At 52.9% G+C, this 15,453-nt stretch overlaps 1 protein-coding gene across 1 annotated transcript in view; it reads right to left on the reverse strand.

Moving 5' to 3' along the window:
* ankrd11 (ankyrin repeat domain 11) overlaps nucleotides 1–15,453 on the reverse strand; it is a 117,712-nt gene that overhangs the window by 24,334 nt on the left and 77,925 nt on the right. The window contains exons 3-4 of the mRNA XM_064337255.1: nucleotides 10,480–10,625; nucleotides 3,488–3,626 (exon numbers count right to left, since the gene is read on the reverse strand). Of these exons, the coding sequence (XP_064193325.1) occupies nucleotides 3,488–3,626; nucleotides 10,480–10,566 (226 nt within the window). The 5' untranslated portion in view covers nucleotides 10,567–10,625. The remainder of the gene's footprint in view (nucleotides 1–3,487; nucleotides 3,627–10,479; nucleotides 10,626–15,453) is intronic.

Consider the following 15,453-nt stretch of genomic DNA (forward strand, 5'->3'; position numbering starts at 1 on the left):
CCCTGTATTGGTATTGCTCATCACAGCTAAGGCTAACCCTGGCCCCTGTATTAATATTGCTCAGCACAGCTGGGGCCAACCCTGGCCCCTGTATTAGTATTGCTCAGCACAGCTGGGGCCAACCCTGGCCCCTGTATTGGTATTGCTCAGCACAGCTGGGGCCAACCCTGGCCCCTGTATTGGTATTGCTCAGCACAGCTGGGGCCAACCCTGGCCCCTGTGCATTGGCACTGCCCCTGAGCAGGGGCTCGTCTCTCAGCATGGCAGTGAGCCTGAACGAGCTCCAGGCAAGCCCAATACAGCTGGATTTCCACACGAGCGCTAAGGGAAGAGCAGTGGCGGGAGCTGGATCCTGTGACATAATCCCATGAAAGGATGTCTGTCTATAAAGCGATGTTACAGCAGCTGTGTGCGCGAGGGAAGCGGTCACTGTAATTGAGCGCTCGCCGATACTCGTGAATGCCAATGTGCTCCAGGACAACAGACCCAGCAAACTGTCACCAAAAAGGAAGGGATTATTATTATTATTATTATGACTGCTATTATTATTATTATTATTATTATTAACTGTTCGGCATACTTCAAATGCAGACAAACAGCTGTAATGTCAGACAGTCGAAGCTAACAAACCCACCGTCATCATTTTCAATTTGACACTCAAACCAATTTGGAATCGGAGACCTTATGCTTCAGTCTTTCTCATCAGAAAAATCACAGCATTCCAGAGCAATGGGGGGAAAAAAGAAGCATGGAGTAAATGAGCAGCTTGCAATTATAAGACAGCAGATTTCCAGCTGGCAGCAAAAAATAACATACCTCCTTCCTGCCAAATACAGCCCTCTACTCCCCAGACCCACTCAGTCCCTTTTCCTGCCAAATATTGTCCCTTGTTCCCCAGACCCACTCAGTTCCCTTCCTGCCAAATATAGGCCCACACTCTGCCGCAAAAAGCAACGTCTCCAAGCTCCAGCCGCTGCAGTACTGGAGCGACGCGCACACCGACTCCCAACCTCTTACACTGGAGAAAAGCACAGCAACGAGGCTGCAGCTCAAAGGAACAGCTCCGTACGCTAGCCTTCACACCTTCTCATACACAGAGCGGGCTTTCACCTGCTCCGAAATAGGACATCCGCCTGACGTCGCCAGGCTGAACCCAACCACAGGCAGCTTTCTCCCACGGCCACTGCACTCGGTCTTCCTGCACAGGACCCGCAACCACCTATACACCCTGTGACAGCACACACACGCAGACAAGCACAGGTTACCCCTGGACGCGTTACCCTGGTACATGTATACACACTCAAAACACAACACAGTACTGCAATCACTGCACACAAAACCATCCACATGTGACAACTATACACACACACGCACACACACACAGGTACATTCCACCATGCATACACACACACACACACACAGGTATATTCCACCATGCATAGACACACACATCCCACGTACATACTGACAAACACAAACACAACACATTAAAACACCAGGTTTACTCCACATGTGTACATACTACCAGTATCAATACACACACAAACACACATATACACAGGTTTACTCCACCATGTGTACATACTGTATACACACACAAACACACATATACACAGGTTTACTCCACCATGTGTACATACTGTATACACACACAAACACGCATATACACAGGTTTACTCCACCATGTGTACATACTGTATACACACACAAACACACACATGCACAGGTTTACTCCGCCATGGGTACACATACACACACAAACACACACATGCACAGGTTTACTCTGCCATGGGTACACATACACACACAAAACATCAAATTTTCACTGCGCCAGCACAGTCTCATTGAACACCTCATAATTTATGGTGCGAGAAGGACGCAGGAAGTCCTTTCAACAAATCAGGCCCTGGCCGCCATTATTATTACTGCTGGTCAGACATCCTCACCTCAGGCAACTGCCAATGCACACAAGAGATAGGAATAAGCACCGACAAAGGAAATCTACAACCCAACAAAGGAAATCTACAACCCAAACAAACACATTACAGAGCAAAGCATGCTTTCCTGTGCCCTGGCTGAACAGCAGCGATCTGTGTGTGTCTCAGCACACCACTGAGTACCACTGAAGCACAGGAGCCTCACTCACTCACTCACTCACTCACTCTCTCTGCTTCACTCACTCACTCTCTCTCTCCTGCACTCACTCACTCACATTCTCACTCACTCTCTCACGCATTCACTCACGCATTCACTCACTCACTCACACTCTCTCTCCTTCACTCACTCACACTCTCTCTCCTTCACTCACTCACACTCTCTCTCTCTCGCACTCTCTCTCTCTCACTCTCTGCAGCTACTTAATGCAGAAAAACAATTACTACAGCCAGAAAGAATGCGCCTTATCACACAAATCTGCAGAGATGCATCATTTCTGGCTTGTTACACAATTAGGGTTTCAGGAAGTGCCGGCAGCGTTTTCCGACATCCCTGTGCAGAGGCTCGCTAATGGTTTCCTTACTGGCTGTTGGGCACTCAAAAACGCAGCTTTTCAACTGTAAGTGCAAACAGAGCCATTTCACTTACAACCTCCCCCCACATGCCCCCCTCGCCCCACCACAGGAGAAAAATAAGCCTCCGCTTCAGGTTTTCAAGCAAACATGTCAGTCCTAGCAAAACCAGGGTGGGGATTGAACTTTGACCTTTGGGCCAGTCACAGCTCAGCACAGAAAAGATGAGAAATGTTGAGACTACACACACACACACACACACACATACGCAAAGCCCGGGTGTGTATGAGGGACGACACAACGGCAGAGCAGCTCCCTCCAACTCGCCGGAGTGACACGCCCACCGCCCGGCAGAAGGGCGCAGACTCCGCCCCCCTATTTGCATCACAATAAACAAAAGGCTGCATTCCCTCCTGAAAGGGAAGGGAAATCAGACCACAACCAAAGACTCGCCCCAACAACCAGGCCAAGCCATACATCGCTGTTGAGATTCAAAAATTCATGGGACAACATATGTGAAGATACCGCTTCAAACAACCCTCTTCTGCTACAGCTTAACTCACAGCACCAACAGCTTTGACTCCGCTGTAGGTTCCTTCACATAAGCACTCTGCTAGCCCTTTCTGGCTGGACCGCAACAGCTGGGCCAGCCCTACAAATGCGAATGTCTGTGACTGACTGACTGAATGACTGACTGACTGACTGATAAAGTTGCATCACGCATATCTGTGATGTCAGCTGGTTCGGTCCAGCCATATATTAGGTTTTAACCTGGTCTTGTTTAAGGAAAACCGGTCATCTTTTGGGATCACGTCTGACAAATCTCTGGTTAACTGGATGGTTTCCCGGACGACCTTCTCATTCGGGCCACTGCAGCAATCCTGGCAGAGATGCCGGGCGTGGCGACGCAGCCGCGGTTCGGCCGGCTGATTCTGACATCCCCCAGCATGCACTGCGGCTCCCCGCCCAGGTGCGCTTACCCGAGTCCGAGTCTTTCTGCTCTCCATTGGCTCCGACTGTGAAGGGCAGCTTCCTCTTCGGAGCCTTCTCTTTCATCTCCTTCCCTCCATCCCCTCGGTCCAGTTTGGGAGTCTTGTTTGAAGAGATTTTATCTTTATCCTGGTCGGAAACGGGGAGGGGGGGGGGATAAAAGACATAAATGAAATGAAATAGCTCATAATTTCACTCCAATCACCAGGATTTCCACTCAAGCTCACTCAGGACCACACTCGGAAACTGATCCCCGGCGTTTAACAAGTCAAAGGCCCAAGGCCACGAGTGTAAGCGATCGCACAAGATTGCCAATTAAACCCCCAGATTCTAATCTGGAGCTGCATTTCCTGCTCTGAGGACAAACGTGTAAATAAATTCCTAGACAAAGTACAGGCAGATGTGGGGTGGGGGAGGTACAGAGGCTAACAAGCACAGGCGTCAGTCGAACACCGTCTGAGACAGCAACACTGCACGCTACATAAAGCCAGAGACCGACACAGGCAGGAGTCAGTGTGCAGGGAGAGAGGACACAGTCAGGAGTCAGTGTGCAGGGAGAGGACACAGTCAGGAGTCAGTGTGCAGGGAGAGGACACAGTCAGGAGTCAGTGTGCAGGGAAAGGACATAGTCAGGAGTCAGTGTGCAGAAAGAGGACACAGTCAGGAGTCAGTGTGCAGGGAGAGGACACAGTCAGGAGTCAGTGTGCAGGGAGAGAGGACAGAGTCAGGAGTCAGTGTGCAGGGAGAGGACACAGTCAGGAGTCAGTGTGCAGGGAGAGGACACAGTCAGGAGTCAGTGTGCAGGGAGAGGACACGTCAGGAGTCAGTGTGCAGGGAAAGGACATATCAGAGTCAGTGTGAGAGAGAGACACAGCAGGAGTCAGTGTGCAGGGAAAGGACACAGTCAGGAGTCAGTGTGCAGGGAGAGAGGACAGAGTCAGGAGTCAGTGTGCAGGGAGAGGACACAGGAGTCAGTGTGCAGGGAGAGGACACAGTCAGGAGTCAGTGTGCAGGGAGAGGACACAGTCAGGAGTCAGTGTGCAGGGAGAGGACACAGTCAGGAGTCAGTGTGCAGGGAGAGGACACAGTCAGGAGTCAGTGTGCAGGGAGAGAGGACACAGTCAGGAGTCAGTGTGCAGGGAGAGGACACAGTCAGGAGTCAGTGTGCAGGGAGAGGACACAGTCAGGAGTCAGTGTGCAGGGAGAGGACACAGTCAGGAGTAAGTTTGCAGGAAAGGACACAGTCAGGAGTCAGTTTGCAGGGAAAGGACACAGTCAGGAGTCAGTGTGCAGGGAGAGGACACAGTCAGGAGTCAGTGTGCAGGAGAGAGGACACAGTCAGAGAAAGTTTGCAGAAGGAAAAGTCGGAGTCGTTAGGAAAGGACACAGTCAGGAGTCAGTGTGCAGGAGAGGACACAGTCAGGAGTCAGTGTGCAGGAGAGAGGACACAGTCAGGAGTCAGTGTGCAGGGAGAGGACACTGTCAGGAGTCAGTGTGCAGGGAAAGGACACAGACAGGAGTCAGTGAGCAGGGAGAGGACACAGTCAGGAGTCAGTTTGCAGGGAGAAAACACAGTCAGGAGTCAGTTTGCAGGGAGAAAACACAGTCAGGAGTCAGTGTGCAGGGAGAGGACACAGTCAGGAGTCAGTGTGCAGGGAGAGGACACAGTCAGGAGTCAGTGTGCAGGGAGAGGACACAGTCAGGAGTCAGTGTGCAGGGAGAGGACACAGTCAGGAGTCAGTGTGCAGAGAGAGGACACAGTCAGGAGTCAGTGAGCAGGGAGAGGACACAGTCCATGTGCAGAGAGGACACAGTCCATGTGCAGAGAGGACACAGTCAGCATTTGCAGAGAAACGAGTCAGAGTCAGTGTGCTGGGAAGTCCATTGCAGGGAGGACACAGTCCATGTGCAGTGTCCCAGTCGTAACACTGATGTCGGTGGAATGCTGCTACAGGGATATCCAGTGGAAGGCCACTTTTCCCACGGAATTTCCACTCAGTCCATGCCACAGGCAAGCTGCAGGGTCCAGGCTCTGGGGTGCCCCGCGACTGGAATCCATCAAACCCCCAAAACTGGGAAAACTGCACAGCCGGGACCCATCGACTCAGAGAGCTCCAGCTTGGGTTACAGCAGCTGACTCAACAGCCTGGTGCTCCTGGAGGCCAGAAACATGGGAGCACATATCGGGCCTTCAGCCTATCAGAAGGTTCGGGGGATTGGGGGGGGGGGGGGGCAGCGGGCGGGAGGGTATCTGAAGCAAAGAAACGCCCCCTGGTTCCCTCTGAACGACCACGACCAGGCCATCAAACCGCTGATTAATTTCGCACTTTGATCAACCATTAGGCACTCTGACAGGCCGAGATCTTAACAAGGAAAATGACGAAATGACCAAGCAACGTTACGAGCCTGAGATACCCAAACTCACGCAAACTCCTTTATTTAATGTTCTGACAGCGGGGTCTGCTTCCATAAGATGCCAGCAGAGGTCTTGGCACACAAACAAGGGTGATAATGTAGGGTAATAATTACAGAGTTGTTTGAGCTAAAGCATGTGTTACAATGCGGATTCGAAAGGAAGGATATTGCTGAGGTGCAGAATTTGGAGGAGTAACAGGCAGGAGAAAGCAGAGGGTCTGCCCCCTCTCTTCTTCCTCCCCCCTACTGAGAGAGCACAAGAGGGAGCGTGGGGGAGAGAGACACAGCAAGAAAGAAAGAGAGAGGGGGAGAGAGAGAGAGAGAGAGAGCACGGGAGATAGAGACTGAGCACTGGGCTCCGTGGTCAGTCATGAGACTATGATGTCACTGCGCACAGCCCTCTCTCTTCCTGTTCCTCGCTGCTGTGCTTGGTACAGTAAGAGAGGGGGAGGGACAGGGGAATATGAACACACGCACATGCAGGCACATGCAGGCACACGCGCGCGCACACACACACACACACAGCCAGGCTTCGGAGGGAGAGAGAGGCTGTTATAATGACAGCAGTGAGCCACCACTCTGCTTCAAAGCCACCTTCATGTTTACAGGTCTCCTAGCAACGCCTCAGCCCCTCCCCCCCCCCCCCACGTCTGATGCAATCCGGCTCGGAATGCTGTACATAGACACTGCTGCTGCAGCTGCCCTGCACAGAGCTCTCGCCTGTATGCTTCAGCCACAGACAGACACACATGCATGCACACAGACAGACAGAGACAGACAGACACACATGCACACAGACAGACAGACAGACAGACACACATGCCTACAGACAGACACACAGACACACATGCACACAGACAGACAGACAGAGACAGACAGACACACATGCCTACAGACAGACACACAGACACACATGCACACAGACAGACAGACAGAGACAGACAGACACACATGCCTACAGACAGACACACAGACACACATGCACACAGACAGACAGACAGAGACAGACAGACACACATGCCTACAGACAGACACACAGACACACATGCACACAGACAGACAGACAGAGACAGACAGACACACATGCACACAGACAGACAGACAGACAGAGAGACAGACAAGCAGAGCGCCACTAAAACACCAATCTCTACTCTGCTATCTGTGCCACGCCCACCGGTCCAGAGACACACCCCAGGCCGTGTCGCTCACACCACAACACCGCTCAGTGTTAAAAGGTCAGGACACAGGGGGGGGGGGCAGAGCGTGTGACTGAACACAGGCCAGTCTGTACAGGGGTACAGCTCCAGGGTTAAACACAAAACTGCAGCTGCATACTTTCACAGTGCGGTCTGGAGACTCGAAACGCAGTCTTGGGAGGCAAAGAGTATTTGAAAATCAAATTATCTGAAATTGTACTTTCTCTATTATGGAAACCAAATGCTTCTACAATTCGATACGGAGGCGTTTTTTTCTCAAAGCGATCTGCAAGACCAGTTTAAGGTAGCCGAGCCTGTCACGCAATGACAATGCAGGCAACAGAAGAATATTATTACCCTGATTTTCAGCACAAGGCAAAATGAGCGAACGCAGACCACACACCTTCAAACAAAAGCACTCCTGTAATCCCAGAGAGATTTAAAGCTGAAGACATTGTTGTGCGGTGGCATTACAGGGAGTGCTGATGTTCCGATAAGGCTCAAATCTTACAGATAAGAGAACAGCTCTCTACCTGCTCATTGTTGAACACATAAAAGAGACAGAAAGGGGGGGAGAGAGAGAGTAAGAGAGACAGAGAGAGAGAGAGAGCACAGAGAGAGGACAAAGTGAAACAGTGAGACAGTGGGTGAAGGAAAAAAGTGAAAGAGAGAATGAGTAAGTGACAAAAGGAGAGCATGCAAAAGAGAGAAAGGGGGAGGGAGGGAGAGGGGGAGGGGTGGGAGGGAGGGAGAGTTCTTTTGAGTTGCCATTCGTGATGAAGGCCGCGGTGCAGTACAGGCCCTTTCATTCCCCCGGCTGAGATGAACAGTGGAGCCACATTCTCTCAGAGAGCAGCTTATGCAACAGCAGAACAAATAATCATCTCTACAGCCCGCCCCAAAAAGGCTGCGGAACAAAACCCATCTCCCCGCCAACGTCACAGGCCCCGCTCCCGCCCAGCTACTCCATACAACAACAACAAAAAATGTTTTAAAGCAAAATCGCTTCTATTTATTTATTTATTTTTTTAAAACTGGGTAGTCCACTGTTCCCCGGACCTCGCATTTCGGTGGTATTCCAATCAACTGTTAATCACCGACTCGTCCGAACCAATCAAATAGTTCGGCACTTCACAGCAAAATATGATGATTGGTGGAAAATCGGCGTTTGCACATACGGTTACGGTAGCTCCGCCCATTTGCGCAGTGTCACCCACTCAGAGCTCACTATTGGGCAGACACACCTCTTTACCGTCCTGATAAGCAGCTGACAGAATGGCTTCATGATAAAACTAAACCGTGCATACTAATAATGACCAACACGCACCCTGCTGGTTTTAATATAGACGGAACAATTGTTTATGCCTCGTTTGCCCACAGTCATGGCTGCCAAAATTATCTGGAAGCAAATTGTTATGCTATTTTCAATTTGCAGGCAGTAAAATATGAGGTACAGTGGCACATAAATGTATGCAGCTACCTTTAGCTAGCTAAATGTGCAGAAAAAGCATACTACTGGACATGACAATAACACATCTACACCCAGGATGCATCTGAGATGTGCTCCTTCTATTCCATCCACAGAGCCACAGATAGAGCTGAATGTGTATACAAGGTGCACTGAGAGCCTGGGGTTGTTTAGGCAGGGTATGAATGAGCGGGTCTGAGACCTCCAGGAAGCAGAGCTCTTCCTAAGGCTGAAGTGTTCACGTCTGTTTTTTCCTTTTTCTTTTTTTCTATCTAATGGCTGAACCCCCATTTTCCTGGTTTCTCTTCGCTTGCACTCACGGCCTTAAAGGAAAAATGAAGCTCGCGCTTGACAGAAAATAAAAGGCCTGGCCTGATCCAGCTGAGGACCCGATGCGAAAGAGTGAGAGAGGACAGGAGAGAGCGAGTGTGTAAACGCACAAGGAGTGAGAGAGAGGACAGGAGAGTGAGAGTTTCTGTGAAAGCCAGCACAGACGAGCGGGAGAAGAGGAGAGAACAGAGAGAGACAGAGCGGAGAGTTTACAGCCATTCTGAACACAGACTGAGCTCGACCTCCACGGCTACAGAGGAACAGTCTCTCTCTCCTCCGCATTAACGGTCTCTGCACCACTGAGCATCAGGACTGAGCAGCGCTCAGTGGCGGCTCCAGAATAACACCTGTCCTGCTCAAACGCATCACCACGACACCACGATCTGACCGAGGTGATGTTTGACCTGTGTTCCAGAGTCACAGCATGTCTATGCAGAGTCACAGCATGTCCATCCAGAGTCACAGCATGTCCATATAGAGTCACAGCATGGCCATATAGAGTCACAGCATGTCCATCCAGAGTCACAGCACGTCCATCCAGAGTCACAGCACGTCCATACAGAATCACAGCATGTCCATACAGAGTCACAGCATGTCCATCCAGAGTCACAGCATGTCCATATAGAGTCACAGCATGGCCATATAGAGTCACAGCATGTCCATCCAGAGTCACAGCACGTCCATACAGAATCACAGCATGTCCATCCAGTCACAGCACGTCCATCCAGAGTCACAGCACGTCCATCCAGTCACAGCATGTCCATACAGTCACAGCTGTCCACACAGAGACACAGCTGTCCATACAGAGTCACAGCTGTCCACACAGAGACACAGCTGTCTATACAGAGTCACAGCATGTCCATACAGTCACAGCATGTCCATACAGAGTCACAGCTGTCCACACAGAGACACAGCTGTCTATACAGAGTCACAGCATGTCCATACAGAGTCACAGCTGTCCATACAGAGTCACAACTGTCCATATGGAATCACAGCTGTCCATACAGAGTCACAGCTGTCCATACAGAGACACAGCTGTCTATACAGAGTCACAGCATGTCCATACAGTCACAGCATGTCTATACAGAGACACAGCTGTCCATACAGTCACAGCATGTCTATACAGAGTCACAACTGTCCATACAGAGTCACAGCTGTCCATACAGAGTCACAGCATGTCCATACAGAGTCATAGCATGTCCATACAGAGTCACAACTGTCCATATGGAATCACAGCTGTCCATACAGAGTCACAGCTGTCCATATGGAATCACAGCTGTCCATACAGAGACACAGCTGCCCATACAGAGTCACAACTGTCCATACAGAGTCACAACTGTCCATATGGAATCACAGCATGTCCCGACTTAGTAATAGCATCTCCATACTGAGTCATAGCATGTCCATACAGAGACACAGCACATCCATACTGAGTCATAGCACGTCCATACTGAGTCACAGCTGTCCACACTGCAAACCAGTGATATCCCAGTGGTATTAGCAAGGGGCCGAGTGTCCGCAGCGGGCAGAACACAGAAAGGGGCGGGCGGGGTGAACGGGGGGCGGAGCTTACCTTCTTCCCCGCCTGCTTCTCCACCATGTCGGTGTTGAGTGAGAAATCCTCCAGCTGGGGCGTTTTAGGACCCCCACTTTTGGGCATCGTTCAGCTCTCACCGCGCCAAACCTCATTCACGCTTCCATCGCGTCGTCATCGACCGTCTGCCGGGGGGAGAGAGAGAGAGAGAGAGAGAGAGGGGTTAACATACTCAACTCGAAATGCCCTTCCATAACCCCGGTTTCCCCGGTTTAACACTAGGAACAGTGCTCCCCCATTTTCACAGAATCAAACCCAAACGCCAAATCCCACACCCTCAAATTCAGGCCTTCAATGCCGTCTGCCACAGGGAGTTCAGCGTAGAGCAAAAACAAAAACGGTACCTAATCTGGGTGCTTTTTTCCCCCCCTGAAGCCACATTTGACACGCTGATAGCGTGATGTTATATTTAAACTAAGGAAAAGCTTGGGCTGGAAAACAAAAACGGGGGGGGGGTGATGGGGGGGCACGTAGATCTCACTGCTCTGATATCCAAGCCTGCGTTTATAAAATGAAGCACTTTGGCTTATGTATCCAGGCAACCCTTCGGTTCATATTAATCCCCCTCCACTCGAGCACAAACGCGACTGTGACCAGACAGCCAGGCACAGATGAATGAAATGGTGTGAGACCCGAAGGACACAGGCCCGTACCGCCTGCCCCGGCTGGGGTTGTATTTCTGTGCACGTGTGCGTGAGCGTGTGTGTGTGTGTGTGTGTGGTATCACATGCTACTCCTGGCCCGACGCTGTCAGGGGGAGGGTAGACACAGACCAGCTGACCCCCTCTAGCTGGGGGATTTCCATTAAAAGGGAGAGCAGGGACAGGACGGGGGGTGGGGTGAACGGCAAAGGAAGATGTAAGATTGCAGTGCGCCTGCTTTTGAAAAGAAAAGGAGGATGGGGGGCACGGTGACAGGATCGCACAGCCCCCCCCCCCACTCCTCACCTGCTTCTTTTTCCAAAACTGCTTCTCCCTCCTTCAGAGAGCAGGGAAAAGAGGAGGGGGAAGAAAAAGAAAAAACCAAGCTCCCGCACAGCGCAGGGGCGCTTCAGAGGAACATGAATAAATGATATGTAAAGAGTTCCTTAATATTTCCCCATCTATAATGCATTCCCTCCAGAGCGCTGTGCTGGGCTAGGCCAGAGACCAGCGGCTGTCAGACTACCCCCCTCCCCCCCCCTCACCACCCCCCCTTTCCCGGCCCTTCCCAACGAACGAACGCTGGCACTCTACACTGCCCTGGCGCCACACCCCCCCGCACCCACCCCTGCACCCCTCCCCACCCCCCCAGCAGCTCTCCTATTCAAAGACGGCTATTTATATCGCAGAGCCCAGCGCGCGGTGGAAACGCAGGCCTTCTCTCACGAGGCCCAGCACAGGGAGGCGAGACGCACTGCGCTGCCCGGGCACGCCCACTCCTCACTCTCACGCTGACAGGCGGGGGGCGAGGGCCGAACCTGGGGGGCTCGGCCGAGGAACGTCCCGGAAAGCTCCGAATCTCTAACTCAGAGACACTCACACAAACAGCCACGGTGAGCACCAGCAGAATAAATTCAGGTGAATAAGATCAGGTTAGCGTTTCAGACCCCTCTGTAAGGTTCACAACCGAAGCTGAAGAGGATGTTGAGTTCCCCTCTTTAAATCTCCCCAGGGGAACTGAAGAGGAAGGGGGTCCCAGAGGGGTAACAGGCAAAGCCAGGACGGGACCCCCCCCCCCCGCTTTCCCCTCATCAAACTATCCCCACACAATCAGCGATCAGCACATACAAGCACACAGTACCATCACACACATGCAGCCAGCCCCTCTTCATAGGAGAGCATGGCACAGCATGGCACAGAGAATCTGTCAATGAACATCAGACATCTGCCTCCAATGGGGAGGTGCAAAGGGCAAATGATCATGCGTGTGTGTGTCTGTGCTGGTGAGCGAGTGTGTGTGGGGAGTGTGCGTGTGTGTGTGTGTCTGTGCTGGTGAGCGAGTGTGTGTGGGGAGTGTGCGTGTGTGTGTCTGTGCTGGTGAGCGAGTGTGTGTGGGGAGTGTGCGTGTGTGTGTGTTCTGTGCTGGTGAGGCGAGTTGTGGGGAGTGTGCGGTGTGTGTGTGTCTGTGCTGGTGAGCGAGTGTGTGTGGGGAGTGTGCGTGTGTGTGTGTGTCTGTGCTGGTGAGCGAGTGTGTGTGGGGAGTGTTCGTGTGGGTGTCGAGGTGTGCGTGCGTGCGTCTGTATGTGTGTGTGTGCATGTGAGAGAGTGTGTGTGTGTGTGTGTCTGTCTGAACAGTCTGTCCACCTTTCTCTCATCTTCCTGAAGTGCAGTCTGGGCAGACTTGGAGTGAAGCTTGGCGAAATGAGAGCTTGCAGCACAAGGGAGAAATCACAAATGAGAAACGGCAGACGGCAGAAGTAGCCGCTACACCCAACGCCATTCAGGCTTCTGCTGGAGTGAAAAACACCCCCCCTCCACTCCCCCCCCCCCCGCCCCAAAGGACTCCTCAGAACTCTCCATGTGCTCCATCTGGGAGGAATCCCAAGTGAGGCCGGCTCCCCTGTGGGGTCACATGATCCGGGCTCCCCTGGGGTCCACTGTTTACTGGGGCTCTGCAGAAAGAGGGGAGCATCTGCGCCAGAGCCTCCCTCACAGGCTGCCCGTTTCTGCCCTCCTCATTGGTCAGCTGAGCGGAACGCCCCTGCACCAGCCTTTCCGATTGGTTGGGCGAGGGGAATGCGGCCCCGGGGGGGGGGTCCCGGGTGAGTCGCAGGCGTGCTCCGTCACCACATGGTTTACTTTTCCAACGGCAGACAGGTTGGCAAACATTAGCGGGGTCTTTTCCTGACACAATGGCTCAGCGAAGAACGGAGCCAAACTTTCCCAGCCTTTCTGCGGCAGCCTGTCAGCCGAGAGGCGGTCGGGGAGACTGATCCCAGAACAGTGCACTCAAGGCAGTGGGATGATGTCAGCTGCTCCCCTTCCAAGCGACTGCTGGTAAGACCCAAGATCTCTGCGGCCTGTCACTCAAAATGCCCACTCTGCTCCCCTTCCCCAAGACCTCTGCGGCCTGTCGCTCAAAATGCCCACTCTGCTCCCCTTCCCCAAGATCTCTGCGGCCTGTCACTCAAAATGCCCACTCTGCTCCCCTTCCCCAAGACCTCTGCGGCCTGTCGCTCAAAATGCCCACTCTGCTCCCCTTCCCCAAGATCTCTGCGGCCTGTCACTCAAAATGCCCACTCTGCTCCCTTCCCCAAGATCTCTGCGGCCTGTCGCTCAAAATGCCCACCCTGCTCCCTTCCCCAAGACCTCTGCGGCCTGTCGCTCAAAATGCCCACTCTGCTCCCCTTCCCCAAGATCTCTGCGGCCTGTCACTCAAAATGCCCACTCTGCTCCCCTTCCCCAAGATCTCTGCGGCCTGTCGCTCAAAATGCCCACTCTGCTCCACTTCCCCAAGACCTCTGCGGCCTGTCACTCAAAATGCCCACTCTGCTCCCCTTCCCCAAGATCTCTGCGGCCTGTCGCTCAAAATGCCCACTCTGCTCCCCTTCCCCAAGATCTCTGCGGCCTGTCGCTCAAAATGCCCACTCTGCTCCCCTTCCCCAAGACCTCTGCGGCCTGTCACTCAAAATGCCCACTCTGCTCCCCTTCCCCAAGATCTCTGCGGCCTGTCACTCAAAATGCCCACTCTGCTCCCCTTCCCCAAGATCTCTGCGGCCTGTCACTCAAAATGCCCACTCTGCTCCCCTTCCCCAAGACCTCTGCGGCCTGTCACTCAAAATGCCCACTCTGCTCCCCTTCCCCAAGATCTCTGCGGCCTGTCACTCAAAATGCCCACTCTGCTCCCCTTCCCCACCCCAGCTGAATGCATCTCTTCCGGAGAACGTGTCTGACCCAAGAGTTTCTCTCCCAAACACTGAAGCTGCCGCAGAGTTGTAGCATTCATTCATTTTTTTAAAATGCACACCTGTTACTGCCCAGCGCTACACTGTGCAATCGAGCCAGCCGGCCGCCCCGCCAACCCCGCCAACCCCGCCCAGCCAAGCCCAGCTGTCAAACAGGAACCGCCAACTGCCGTTCCAAAACCAAGCCGCGTCTCCATTATAACGGCGCCGCTTGGAAACGATAGCCAGCGAAAGCAAAGAAAACAACCGTATAACTTGGAATAAACATATACACTTATAAAGCTAACACCCTGAAACGTGCTTCCAGCCTCCTTCCATCGTTCCTGCAGCTGATGAACGGTGGGGAAGGCGCTGTGCGAGTGGGGTAGCTCATTAGCCGCGGTAGCTATCCCTGGGTCTGGGCTGAAGTGACCCCTGCCCGACCCCTGCAGCAGCAGCGTTCTCAACCCCACGCCGGCGAAAAGCTAACGTGACGTGACATTGAGAACGCATGAACCGCCGGGGCAGCGCCGAGGTCGCTCGCTCGCTCGCTCGCCCGCGACTCCCAAACTAACAGGGCTAAAGCCTGCGCCCTGCCCCTCCCTGTCCCCTGGAGAGGACCCGCCCAGATGCCAGCTTCACAGCGAAATGCCACACAGTGCACCGGAACACACCCCTGCCAAGACCCGATCCCCAGGGTGGGGGGGCAGGTCGGGGCGTAATCAGGCTGATGCTCTGATTGGCTCAGATCAATCTCCACTCAGCTTGACTGTGGTGTCTGAGTGAGGCTTTCGCTAGGTTTCTCATTGGTATTCGGAAACCAAAACTAAGCAACCCAAAAAAATGTGAAAAAATCCTCAGATGGTAAGATTGTTCCCAGAACCGCCCACGTCTACAGGGGTCGTATCCCAGCCAGCGCAGGGCTGTGTATTTTTAATCAATGGAAAGGTTGCAGTTGTCCGCGGGGCCGGTTATTTTGGGACCCTTTTTACGGGCAGTCCTCCTGGCAGCTCGGGGTTAATGCACAACCAGAGCCCAGACAGACGAAAACACGCTGTGAGAAAGTCCCTGTTCCGCGTGTGCGCTGG

Source organism: Anguilla rostrata, chromosome 5, assembly GCF_018555375.3.
Source record: "Anguilla rostrata isolate EN2019 chromosome 5, ASM1855537v3, whole genome shotgun sequence".
In the NCBI taxonomy this organism is placed as follows: Eukaryota; Metazoa; Chordata; class Actinopteri; order Anguilliformes; family Anguillidae; genus Anguilla; species Anguilla rostrata.